We start from the raw sequence: 14,345 nt of genomic DNA, 5'->3' as shown, positions 1-14,345 counted from the left end.
GGAAATACCCATGTCAGAGTTGAAACATATCAACAATGCACACTTTTCCAAAGAAGTATGTCCCAATAAAGTCATGGATCAGATAGGTCACACATGTGGCATGCAAATGGACACTTTAGACATCATATGCAATATGTCAGGGAGAAATGTTCCAAATCACACACAACAATGGATCTGCAAGCCCCAGGGTACTCACCACTAATGTCTGGCACACCTTACAATGACATACTCTCAGTGCATCAGTATAACTATAGTCCAGTGCATGTTGTAGACACACAGAGGCTTGCAGGTACTTGTAGTAGATCCTCACCATCTTGCTCAATGAGAAGCTACAGCAATGTACACATGTTGGCCATGCTAACCCAGATGACTGTCTGTGGATGAATGCCTAGACCCAAACACATATGATTTCACCATAACAGCATGTCACGGCATGATGTATGTCAAGAGTCAGGTTACAAATTTTACCCATTATACATGTTCAGTGCACTTTTCCACATGATGTCACATCAAGGGCATAGATTTTCACATTGTGGCTCTCCACTCTAAGTCTACCTGTCATGCCCCTCATTGCTATTGCAGTGGTAGAGGCCAAATGGCACACTTTGACAGGTGAGGATATGTGTCAGGCAATAAACAATGATGACACACTTCTGTATGTGGCAGAACACGAAATGTAGCCCCATTGTAAATATTCCATCCTGCAAACTGTGTGCCATGCATATATATGTGAGGGAATCCAGCCATCATCCCATCAACAGAGATAGACCAGGTATAAAACTGCAGCTCACAAGTGATGGCACAATAATTGGGTAAATGGACATTCCCCACTTACCAAGGGTAAGTGGTGATCTATAGCTGCATTCAAAGAAAAATATAAATCCTGTCACAAGAATGTTGGACATCTTCACAGTACAGACTGCCGTGAGGCACCAGCACCCATCACAACTAACTTCTGGGTGGCAGATGCCTATATGCACATTTACCCTAACATACAGCAGAGAACAGTGATCCATCACCCACTAACCCATAGCCTGGAAGAGTTAGGAGTAGTGGTCTACTGATGGAGTACAGGGAGTAGACATTCTGCTACAGTTGTATAGCCACAGTGACTACCCCCCAGCCTAGACTAGGACCCATACTGGAAGGTGCATGTGACAGGCCCGGGTCTCTGCATCTGAGAAGATAGAACCTACTTGACACTACATTCCCACAACTGCCATGCATTATAGTACATCCTGTAGCTAACAGCAATTTGGCATGTGTTGTGTTTGGCAACCAGAAGGGCAGATTGACTCATGATATTCCTTCCACACAACTGTACTGCAAGGCCAGATGCAATTAGGTGATCTGTGGCACTCTACACATTACTCATTTGATCTCCATCTGTCTCCCACAGCATACATATAGAGTTCATGCTGGCATTCACATACCTGTTGCCTGACATTTACAAGAACCAGGAGGAATGAGATGGCAGGGGGTGGCAGTAACTACTCTTTAACTAGTTATGTGCATCCAAAACAAGAAGAACCTAGGCCCCCAAATAATACCAAACAACACAATCTGACTAAACTTAACAAATGTTACTGACCATCAGTACATGCACAATATCTATACCATTTACGCCACACAGACTGGTGTAACAGACAGAGAAGTAGGCTAACTGGCACACCTGGGCACATCCCAGCCTGTGAGAAGGGTAAGTATGTTTAAGTACAGTCAAATTGTGCACATGGGGTTCCTGCGTGCTCCTCTGGTGAGCCATAGAGCAGACCATACAGGGGTAAGACCTCTCCCCCCGCAGCCTCTCCAGCTCTTCTGGTGAGATGACTAAAGCCCTATCATCTGCAGGACTCAGCTTGATTGCTCTCAGAGGTGGCACACAGCAGCCCAGGTAGTGAATGTGTTGTTGGCAGCAGTGTCAGGAGTCAAGTGCCATTTTGGAGGCATGAAATGCTGCTTTAGCAAATGTGTCATACAGGCCAACAAATATTTGAAAGTTCACCAACAAGCATATCCTGTCCTGTCACATAGGTCCTCCTACCCGTCAGAATCCATCGTAGTGTGTTCCAGAGCACAGTGGGACACAGCCCACCCCCACTGACAGACAATTTGGTGGTCAGGATATCCATTCAAAGTTTGAGGGGCAAATTTGTAGCACACCTCTGAGTTTCATCCATTTACATGTTGTGTGCATGTGTGTGGATATCATGGAGATCATATGTGACCCTTGTGTCCTCTGCAGCTGTGATGTATTTTGCTTGCCATGTCTACCCATTCTGAACTGCCTTGTCACATGATAAGATTGACATGCATCATGTATGTTGCTGTGGACACACCAACTAATGTATTAAATTATGTCTTCTCACATATAGGTACCCTGGGAGAGGGAGAATGTGACAGCCTCCTGTCTACCATCCACTGCCAAACCTTCAGACCATGGAACATAGACATATAATCAAATTTTACCACCTGGATAGGGGAAACAAAAGTGGACTTATGTCGTCAGTTGGAGCCAGATCTGATGAACCAGCATACCACCTATCATAAGAGTCATATCAGTTTTGCACTTTTTGGCCACAGGCACCCTTCAACATATAGGGGGTCATTAGGGCCACCGACCACGGGAGCACCGCCAACAGGCTGGCGGTGCTCCCACGAGCATTCTGACCGCGGCGGTTCAGCCGCGGTCAGAAGCGGAAAGTCGGCGGTCTCCCGCCGACTTCCCGCTGCTCGGGGAATCCTCCATGGCGGCGGAGCGCGCTCCGCCGCCATGGGGATTCTGACACCCCCTACCGCCATCCTGTTCCTGGCGGGTCTCCCGCCAGGAACAGGATGGCGGTAGAGGGTGCCGCGGGGCCCCCGTAAGAGGGCCCCACTGTGTATTTCAGTGTCTGCAATGCAGACACTGAAATACGTGACGGGTGCAAACTGCACCCGTCACACCCCTGCAACTACGCCGGCTCAATTCTGAGCCGGCGTCCTCGTTGCAGGGGCATTTCCTCTGGGCCGGCGGGCGCTCTTTTGGAGAGCGCCCGCCGGCCCAGAGGAAATGTCTGAATGGCCGCCGCGGTCTTTTGACCGCGGTGCGGTCATTTGGCGGCGGTACCTTGGCGGACGGCCTCCGCCGTCCGCCAAGGTCATGATCACCCCCATAGTGTCAGTCTCAGCTGGCATTCCCCAACCTATGTTTAGTCCAGTGTTGAAGGATTTCCTCTCAGCAATGATGAAGCACATCAACAGCTACTTCAGGCTTCCCCGAAGTGAGGATTTGGCTACTGTGTAGGCTGAATTCTATGGTTTTGGGTACCTCCCATGTGTGGTGCGGGACATTGATGGCACACATGTAGGATTTGTGCAAATGCAGGCCAGTGAACAAGTGCATTGCAACAAGAAGAGATTCCATTTCATCAATGTGCAGGTTGTCTAGTGGATCTCTACATTGCAAACATGTGTGCACGTTATCCTGGGTCAGCCCATGATTCCTTGATAATGCAGAACAACACAATACCCCAGCTGATGTCACACATGCAAACAGAGAGGGCCTGGATGGTTGGTAAGTAACGTTTGTCCTGTGCATGTGTGCACATTGTCATTTGTGATAATCCTGCCCGTGGGAGAACACAGCGGGTAGTGGAGCAGTTTTTCGGGCACCTGAAGGTCAGGTTTAGTTGCCTGGATGGGACAGGCATCCTCCTCCTCTACTCAGTGTGTCAGATCACTTTGGCATACTGAATGCTCCACAACATCGCCCTACAGAGACAAATCCCATATGTCGCAGAGGAGGGGGAGCCTGCAGTGCCATGGGTGAGAATCCTGAAATGCCAAGTGAGGATGACAGTAGTGAAGAGGAATGGTTGACTTGTGAGAAGATCTCAACAGCCACTTCTCATGAGTGTAAGTATGTCATGTGATGTAAAGGGGGTGACTGTACAATTCACTGTAGTTGTTTGAATGTGTAGAGTTGAATGTTTGGTTAACAGCTAGGGGACTGATACACTGCAGCATGCAATCAAAGGCTGCTTGGCATGTTAGCATTTGATAAAACCCCACCTTGTTGCTGTATCATTGTTTGTGTCAGTGTCCTTGCAATGTACATTGGATTCCACTTCCTTGCAATGTGACAAGTCATTGGTATGTTTTCAAACCCTTGCTCTTTGTTCATCCTTTGTACAGGTACCTTCACCCTGACATCTTCCTTTTGGCATTTCAGATTTGTGACACTGGCAGATGGCTAATGCTGTTCTGACTTATCAAGTGGCCACGGGTTGTACCAGGTACTTTTGTTTGCAGAGTTGTGATGTGTTAGACCTGTGCCAAGACAGTTTGCTCATCGTATGGGTGAATGTTTGTATGTGGGAATTGTACTTGTTTATTGTGTTTGTTTAGGCCTGATGAATCATGGGTTAAAGGATGGGCCCCTGCATACCTCGATCTTTCAAAACTACTGTAGAGCTTGGATTTCTGCTGAGGTTTTGCATGCTTTGAATTTGGGAAGCGGAAGCACAACAGCAGAGAGCAGCAGAGAGCAGAGCAAAGCCACGAGCGGCAGAGCATCAGAGAGCAGAGCGCAGCAACGAAAAGCACTCTACCCGCCGAGGGCATGTCTGGAATTCCTCATGGCCTGCGGCTCACAGCTCCTCCTGCAGACCCCTGCGGAAGCGGCCAGACCGATCGGGTGCGGCTAGTGGGGGGCGAAAGGGAGTTTAACCTGCAGCTGCTGCTGCCTTAACAGCCACCGCCGCCTCTCAGCTTTCTCAGCCCTCTGCACACAGCATACTGGCATTCTGGTAAGAAGGGTCCCCTGCCCCTCCAAGGGGCTCCAGATCGGATTGCGCTTGATATAGCCAGGAGGTGGGAGCAGGTTGTAGGTGGTAGCAGGGGGTAGCAGGTGGGTGGCAGGGGGGAGGAGCTTGAAGTGCTGAGGTGGTCGGGAGGGTGTGGAGAGGCCAAGAATTACCAGGAGTGGGGCAAGAGTGTCACACACCGCACACCACTCCCCTTTTTCCCCCCATCTTTGCCTGCTGAGCTCCTTCCTGGGCTCTTCAGGGTTCCTTCATTACCTGCCCCACCATGCCCCTTCTTGCTACTCCCCAGCTGGACCGTTGCACCAGTATTTTCCAGCTCTCCAGGTGGCGTGCTCGTGCCCCTCATCTGCCTCCATCTTTCATCCAGTGCTAGCCTGGTGCTAGCCACAGCCTACAGCCTACGGGCGTGGAGGAGAGGCGGCGCCAAGAACACAAAGCTGGATTGCTGCACCAAGTATTCCCAGCACTCCAGGTGGCGTGCTTGTGCCCCTTCACTGCCTCTATCGTTCATCCAGTGCTAGCCCAGTGCTAGCTACAGCATACAGGCGTGGAGGAGAGGTGGCACCCAGAACACAGAACACATAACTAGATTGGACAAAGCACTCGGTCCACTAAGCACCAGGAGCACAGATGAAACAAGCACAGTGGGACGAGGCATAAGGTTGTTCAGTGGGTCAACGACATACACTCCATCTTAGTCAGATATTGCTGCCATCACTGCTTACCGGAAAAGGAACACCCTTATATTGTTATTTCCTTTATAATTGACTCCACGGCAGCACGGCACATCATCAGAACCAAGAGCATTAATAGCATCAGTAGCAGAAGGGGCAGTGCCTTCGCTCAGCATATGCATCTGGTACAGGTGGGAGGACGAGCGCAGCTGCTGTAGTCAGCCGCTGCTGCATGTTGAGCCCTGCGGGTTCACAGAAGCGGCCCAGCTAGGCCTTGGTGCAGCTTGTGAACTCGTCAGTGAGACCCACTCACTCGCGCATCTAGAGTGAGCCCCTGAAAATTCCACCCTCTTCAAGCAAGCCAGGAAACCTTGTCAGTAAGGTTGCAGAACCTATTTACCGCATCACATTAAGTGCTAGTGACAAAGCGCCATGTCAAAGCAGCACGCAAGTAGTGAATCTTTGACTGTTGGGGAAATAAGGACCAACTTGAACAAATCCCACCATTGGTTTCTGCCCCTTTCAACCGTCAGTAAGTAAGCTAGTATAATGTGTTTCAGTAAGCTTTGGGTTGATCCCAATGGTGGGAGGATTAGAACCCCAAAAAAAGAAAGGTATTGCCCCCCTGTAAACTTATCAGTAGTATGTTTAAGCACTCCTGGAATTGAAGGGGTACAGCCCACGAATCAGAGGGAACCCAATTTGGAATCCTTTTCAATGCCATCAGTAAAAAAAGTGGAGTATAAAATCACAGACTTTTTTTCTACTGGGATTTTACATTTGCAGGAAAATAAAGTATCAACATATCTAGCAGATGCGGTAACAGATGTGGTAACCGGGCTTAATTCTGAGAAAGATCTCTGCCTGGGAGATCATCCTTCCACTCCGCAAGAGCCTGAGAGGTTGGACTTCAGTAAGGAGAGCTTGAAGGTCAAAATTGAAAGACCAGATTGTTCTGGGTCGATTCCATATCTGTATTTTAGCACCTGGGAGGATCAACCCCCAAGCACTCAGACAAGGAAGGAGTCTGATTTGCCGGTCTTGGGTAGTATATCTGACTATCCCCTGATAGAACTTGTTGATATGGACTCCCTTGAGGGGGACACTAGAATGGTACAAGTGAAAATAGTTCCTCCTCATAAATCCAGCCAAAAGCACGAAGAGGACATGTTGCGTTCCATCATTTCAGGATAGTACCCGTAATTCCCAGCCCCAATCAGATGTTCCAGTCAACATGTGGGGCTCACTTCTGTCAACATTAAACGTCATGGAAACTGCAATAAAGCATCAGGCAGATAAGCAAGATATTCAAGTCGACCTACTCAACGTCGTGGCTAAATATATCGTGGGTATTGATTCAAAGCTACAATCCCTCAATGATTTGATCCAGAGAGCCCAAAAACAGACTATGTACAACAAGTGGCATGTGGCTGTGTGATCTCAGGAAATAATCCTCAGATCTTCATCCCAATACTAAAGGATATATTAGTGGAAGTCAAAGCCCAGGCCCTAAGTTCAAAAGAAAGACTCTGAGTTTTAGAACTTGATGAATCAGGAAAATGTGAAGAAGAAAAAATTGTCATGGAAAATCTGTCAAGAGACCCTTCAATGCATCTTCCCCACAGGCCACAAGAAAAATAGAGCCCGGAAACTCACTTAGCAGTTCACATGAAGGGGTCCCCCATACAGGGAGTCATTGCAAGAATCTAAGTACTATTAGGAAAATTGAGGTGAATGCCTCCCATAGTGCCTCACAATGCCCAGTACATATAAGATCAAAAAGGGGAAAGAAGAAGCAAAGGAAAGCAAGGAAAAAAGCAAGAACAGTTAAACAGGAAAGCATATGTCAATTATTTTTGCAACATAAGCAGCCAGCGGTACTGAACGTCAATAATACTAATGCTAATGCCTTTTCACCATCTGATACCAAACTATCCGTAACGGTTGAGGAATGTCCTAGTTCAGGCCCAAATATTCAAAGTGCTTCTGTACCCCTAGTAACAGAGGGCCAAAGACACAAGGAACAAGGCTCTCTCTTTAGACAATCAACGGTGGGAAAAAATAATGTAGCAAAAGTGTCATATTCTATCAGTGAGCCGATTAATAACAAAACGGTTCCCAGGGTATGTACGTCAGTGAATACCCAACAATCACAGAGTCTCGTGGCATTGTAGAACATCAGCATTCAACAACAGAGGATATCAACCAGTAAAATGAGAAGGTGGGAAAGGCCCAAAGATGGAATGAAAGGAATTCATCCAGCCCTAGCATGCAGCCAAACTATCTTCTACAGCATCAACTGAATATAGATTATAAGCGCTCGACCCAGAGCAATGAAGCATTTACGAAAGTTTCAATGGCGGTGACACACACAGAGGCGCATAAACTATTTCTCATTCCACACTTTAAATCAGAGGGAAATTTTGACATCTTGAATAGAGGAAACATTCTTAAATTGACTGGGAAAATAAGAGGCCTATCCCAGATCTCATCGGTGGATCTACTCTCTGTTGAATTTAAACCCCATCCACTTGGGAACAATCAAGAGGTCATACTCACCACTTGGTCCACAGTAGACCATGTGCATCAGCTAACATCATATTCGGACACTTTTTTATCATGGGGTATTGAACTACGACAAATAGCCCGTCCTTGCTACCCAGGTCCACTGCGGGCCCCCAGGAACTGTAATATATCAGTGTTAAGACGGGCGACAGGGGCAGGTACAACGTCTTTGGCAAGGGGAAAGTTATCAGTTTTGAAACACGATGGTGAAACAGGAATTGGCCACATATTTTGGGCCTCTAAAGAATCTCTCCCTTCTATTTTGCAAAAATGTCCTGACAGCAGTCAAAAGGTCAGGAATCAGGGTCCAGGTAGTCCATATGTCAAAATTTGTTCATGGAACGTCCATGGTATTCAAATGCTTTTTCATGATCAAGAAGTACAATCCTTTTTCCAGGAATACGATATTATCCTACTCCAAGAAACCTGGAGTACAGAGCTGATTGCGGTATCCGGGTACAACGCCTCATACATTCCAGCAAGGTCCAATAGCAAATATGGTCATGCAAAAGGGAGGCCTGGCGGCCTTGATTTCCACGGCCCTCATATGCCATAAAACTTCAATCGCTATAGAGTCAAACTGGATCCAGACAACCAAGATCACATTAGGTAGACCACAGTGAAGCCAACTAGATTTAATCCTCATAAATGTGTAAATTCACCCAAAAAAAGCCCATAAGGGGGTGAAATTGGAAACTCTGGGTGAATTTATCAAAACAATACTGAGACAATATCAAGAGTCCATACTCATCATTAGTGGCGATTTTAATCTTAATCTATTGCCCCCAAAAGGATGAAACGCAAAGAACCAAGGTGCAAGCGCCCGCAGACATCAGCTAGAGAAACTAGGTCTATCCATTCTAAATGGAAACAGCAAAAAGGACTTTCCGGACTCTATTACCTTTGTAATTGGGAAATAAAGTTCAACCATCGATTACACCCTTATAAATTCCTCTGCTAGGGCCCTGGTAAGGAATTTTCAAATTAAATGCAGAGTGGAGGGTGATCATTTTCCACAAACATTAGAACTAGCATATAAACCTGAATTGTTACAACCCTCAAATGATCTAATACGTTCCCCAGAGTTGTTTAATCTTAAGAGATTGAAATGGTGTGAGAAAGGAATAGCAGCAGGGATGGATGAGGTGTACCAGATGGCTGGTACCCTGGGAGACAGAAAAACACTTGCAGATATGCAACAAAAGGAGCCTACCCTGAATGTGGATTGGAACAAAGACTGGACCATGCTATGTTGCGGGTTGTTGGCAAAATTCCTGGCCACCTCCAACTAAACCTTCCAGGGATCGCCCTACATATCCAACAGGGACCGTGTTAGTCAACATTGGTTCAACAAAGCCTTGTGCAACCAGAAATCACAAATTGTGCATCAAACCAGGAAAATGGTAAAATCGATCCATCGAGGAGAAGGCGAGGAAAATCACATTTTATGGACATTGAAAAAACGGTATTGTTTCGATTGTTGGCCCGCAAAAAGAAGCTATCATTAACATGTATGGTCCATATTATTATGGGCAAGCCGAATGTCAGATAGCAAGCTCTTTTGGGGGTTAGTGAACAACCTGGCGGTGGGGAAAAGCAGACATCACAATTGTGGGATAACCCATGCAGCCTGGGTGAGCCATGTCAGCAATCTGTATGGGCTGACAAATAAGCTGTAAAAAAGGCAGAGCCAGGCTTCCTCCCTTAGTGATGGGGTCCGAACCATCAACAAGTAATAATCAATTACTAAATCTGAAGCCGGGGGCAGGATCTTAGACATCGCCGAAAAGGATGATCAAAAGCAAGTTTGGGAGCTAGCACAACTAGTCGGTCTGATCAAGAAACTGAAGTCTGAAGAGGCAGCTGGACCAAATGGACTTCCGAATACAATCCTCAAAGCCGACCCAGTATATGGGGTGCAATATTTTCTGCTACTTTTCAACTCTATCGTCCACATCAACTGGAACCCAGAATCTTAGAGAGGCAGTATAATACATACCATCTATAAAAGCGTGAATCCCACTCTGCCATCAAATTATAGGCTGATAGCCCTCACTGACGTAGAAGCCAAGCTATACGGCTCATGTTTGCTGCAACATCTTCAAGCCTGGGCTGATGAAAACAAGCTACTCCCGAGGTTTCAAACAGGCTTCAGGGCAGGCATGGGAACGTCATAAAATTTATTTGCACTTTCCCTTATAGTGGAAAAAGCCAGTCACAAGAAACTGGGCCTCTACGCATGTTTTATTGACCTCAAATCGGCCTTTGACCGGGTCCCCAGGGAAAGGTTGTGGGCTAAGCTGGTTGAATAAGGGGAATCACCAACAACCTACTGAGGTCCATTATAGATCTCTACACTGATACCTGAGTCCAGATTAAAATCGGAGACGGTTCGAGATTAACAAATAGATCAGTGTTCCCTAACCCCCGGGCCGCGGACCGGTGCCGGTCCGTGGATCAATCGGCACGGGGCCGCCCCACTGTGGCGGGCGGTAAATGTTTGATAATTTTTCCGTGGCCCGCTTGTCACACAATGGGACAAGCGGGCCACGGAAAAATTATCAAACATTTACCGGTCCGCGGCGATAAAAAGGTTGGACAACACTGAAATAGATTACCTATAAAATCTGACCTAAAGCAAGGTTGTGTTCTGGCACCAATGCTCTTCAATCTATACCTGGCAGACTTTGCTGGAATGTTAGCACAAGTGTTCAGCATTGGGTTCAGCGAAAATTGGGTACGTGCAATATGGAGATGACATCGTCCTGCTGAGCCATACACCCCAAGGTTTACAACAAAGTTTATCAGCACTTAACATCTTTATGGCCGAGTAAGGCCTAGAAATAAATCTGGATAAAACTAAACTGATAAGTTTCCTTGATGCAAATTATAAACAATTTAATTGGTACCTGGGAGGAAATAAAGTGGAGATGGTGCAGTCGTACAAATATCTAGGAGTTCATCTTGAACCACGCATGAAATGGAAGCGCCAATTACAGGCAATCAAGGCAAAGGCCAAATCACTAACATGTAGCTTTAACTTGCTCAAAAAGAAGCTGGATTGTTCAAACTGGTTCCATTTATTAAAAATCATGCCTGCACAGCTGCTTTCAGCCATCTCTTATGGGTCCGAAATATTGAAGGGCTGCGAGACCGGTGCTTTCAATAACAGTCAGGTTAAAACGTACAAGGCCATTTTTAACATCCCGAAAAGGGCCTTCCTGGCCCAGGTTAGGCTGCAGATGGGCTTAAAAAATCAAAGTTTCCAGCGTCAGGATGCCTTTCTTAAAGCATCATGGAAGTTACGTGCGGCAGAGGATTCTTCCATTCTCTAATCCTGCTGGCTAGAAGTGCAGGCGCATCAACTTGGTAATATGAAAGGAACATGGGGAAGCTACCTAAGTAAGGTTATTATTAGCCAGGGAATGGAAGAAGTCTGGAAATCTAACATTGGGAAGGCAGAATTTAACAGATTAGTTAACATTACTTTTCGTTCCCTTTAGCTCATCACAGACAAAGCCATTCTGGCCAAAAGAGGGCATGCCTGGGCAGTCTTGAGGTTCTACTCGACATTGTCCCCACAGTGGTATTTGGCTGAGCACTTCTCTGTTCACACCAAACATCAATTCCTGTTATACCGTGTGGGTTTTTTCGACACCAAAGAAGATCGTCCATCCTGGAAAGGCCAGTATATTGATCAAAACTGCCGCCTATTGCTTTGCTGCATGCCTTTTGCATTTTTCCCACTTTAGGTCTGGAAAGAAGAAAATTGTTAAAACATGATTTTATAGCTATTAACATCCGCTCATATAGACCTGCAGTAATAATCTGGCTCAAGGGTGAGTCAATTTCATTTTGCTGAGTGGGGGTAAAATTTTTATAACTGCCCCGTAAGAAACTGAACAAGGTGGACTTGGGACAATTGCTGCAGGTTAGTTCTTAAAGATTCAATTTAAACATTTATTTGGGTTAGAAATGTTTTTTAGCTGTTTAGTTTTTTTAAAACTCATTTTATTGGCAAGTGTTAATTTTATTATTTGTTGCACGTTTGTTTTATATTGTAATGGTTTGTATTAATCAAGCAATAAAGTTCTACCAGTACTACTACTACTACATGTGTGTCATCATCTGATTCCAAAATATGTAGTCATGGATTTTGTCAACTTATTTTCCCTTCACTTTGGCCGCAATCTCTCTATGACAGGAGGCGGACTTGTATATTTGGGTCATACCACCAGATGCAAGGGCATTGCATAGGGATGGGCCTGTGACCAGGGACTGTTGCACTACCCTCTGTCTGTCTCTTGGTATGCGTGATGTTGGATTACTTTGGAGTAGTATGTGATAAGGCTCGGGCTGCTGACATTACCCACTTCACTGCTTGCCAAAATTACAAGACAATGTATGACAAATCCCTCCCTTCACTGCTCGGGTGGTCAGTAATTGCAATTATGTACTTTTACTCAGTATGTGACACCCATTGAAGATTTCCAAAATTCCAGTGGGAGTTGACAAATAGAGGTTTGTGGACTGGTGGGGATTGGTGTGGTGTTTGTAGTCACAGAATTAGTGCCTGCTGGATGCTGTTGTCAGATCTCTCCCTCCACTTCACACAGTTTAGCAATATTCTCCCCCCAGGTGAGTACACTTCACTTGGCAGTTGAGTAACATGGGTATTCTGACAGTTGAGCAGTGGGATGCTGTTTGGAGTATTTGTTACTGGCCTTGCTGTGAGCTGGAGTCAACTTAGTCCCTCTCCTATACCGACTCTACCAATGGTATCCCCCTAGGTGTGCTGATCTCCAGTTGTTTGGTGACAAATAGATGCATTTGGACAAGTGACAACTGAGCTGATGTTAGAAGTAGGTGAAACTAGTCCTGCCGGGAGCTGTATTCATGTCACTCCCTGTACTTCACACGCTTGTGAAATACTACACTCCCAGGTTAGTAAACTTCACTTAAGAGCTGACACACATGAGTATGAGGGCAAGTGAACACTTTGCTAGTGATTGGCGTCACAGACACGGGGCCTATTGTGAGCAGTAGTCATGTCAGTCTCTGTACATCCCACACTGAAAAAATGTTATCCCCCCAGGTGGGTGAAGTTCATTTGTAAGTTGATGCACAGGTTCAGAAACAGTTCCTGCTGGGAGCTGTAGTCATGTCAGTCACAGTACTGCACACATTGTACAGATGGTAAACTTTAATTTGGAGTTGTCAAACAGGTGTATTTGGTCAAGTGACCACTGAGCTTGTGGTTGGAGTATTTGATACAAGCCCTCCTGGGAGCAGTAATCAGCTCAGTCCCTCTACCATACCCACTCTACCAATGGTATCCCCCAAGTGAGTTTACTTCCAGTTTTTTGTTGACAAACAGGTGTATTTGGACAAGTGGCTACTGAGCTGATGTTGGACTTTGGTGAAACTAGGCCTTCTGGGAGCTGTAGTCAGGTCAGTCGCTGTACTGCACACACTGTACAGATGGTATCCTCCCCAGGTGGGTTCACTTTAATTGTGATTTGCCAAGAGCATGTGTTTGTAGAGGTAGACACTGGGCAGGTGAGTGGAGTAACAGTAAGTGGGGTACAAGGTTACTTGTGGGCATGCATGAACTGGCATTTTAGTTACCTCTTCAGTGTTGTTACCTACCAGACTCCACTCCCCTAGGAATTCCTGTCAAGCCCTCATGATGCAAGATGGCAAGAACCGTCTCCCAGGAACAGAGCTGTAACGTACACTGGGAGGGCCCCCACCAGTCTTCTTGGCCTGCAGTTGGTATCTATAGACCAGGGAATGTACCTTGTTCCTCAAGTGGTTCCACCTCTTCCTGAAGTCCTCCTTTATGAACAAGATGAAACCTACAGCATTCACTCTGTCGACTATCCTGTCCCACATTTCTTGTTTCCTACCATGAGGTGTATGCTGGCCTTGATACCCAAGCAATTGTGGATCTACTCTCATGATCTCATCCACCATGATTCTTAACTCTTCATCAGTGAAACAGGAACTTTTGGAGGATGACATGGTAGTGAAAAAAACAAATGAGGTGAGAGGAACGTGGCTAACATGGGGGTGCAATTAGGGGTGCAATGGTCTGGAACTTGCCTCTTCTTGGACGTTCGATAGAGGACTTGTGTGAGTTAGATGTACACCTGTTGTGTACTTTTGTTTTATGTTGTTGTGCTTCCTCTGAAAATTTTGGGTGCCCGAGTAATGATCACTGCTCTTTTGTGGGTATACCCCCCCCCGGGCAGGCTTCGGAGGCTGTCCCTGGGTGGAGGTCTCTGGTTTAGGAGCT

At 46.2% G+C, this 14,345-nt stretch overlaps 1 protein-coding gene across 1 annotated transcript in view; it reads right to left on the bottom strand.

Annotated features, from left to right (window-relative positions):
- Positions 1 to 14,071, bottom strand: part of LOC138278782 (vomeronasal type-2 receptor 26-like) — a 69,749-nt gene extending 55,678 nt beyond the window's left edge. The window contains exon 1 of the mRNA XM_069219304.1: positions 13,847 to 14,071. Coding sequence (XP_069075405.1) covers positions 13,847 to 14,071 — 225 coding nt within the window. The remainder of the gene's footprint in view (positions 1 to 13,846) is intronic.
- Positions 14,072 to 14,345: the final 274 nt, after the last annotated feature.

The sequence above is a fragment of the Pleurodeles waltl genome, chromosome 2_2 (assembly GCF_031143425.1).
Source record: "Pleurodeles waltl isolate 20211129_DDA chromosome 2_2, aPleWal1.hap1.20221129, whole genome shotgun sequence".
NCBI classification, from domain to species: Eukaryota; Metazoa; Chordata; class Amphibia; order Caudata; family Salamandridae; genus Pleurodeles; species Pleurodeles waltl.
The sequence above is the reverse complement of the archived record's forward strand: the minus strand, read 5'-3'. Positions and strand labels throughout refer to the sequence as shown.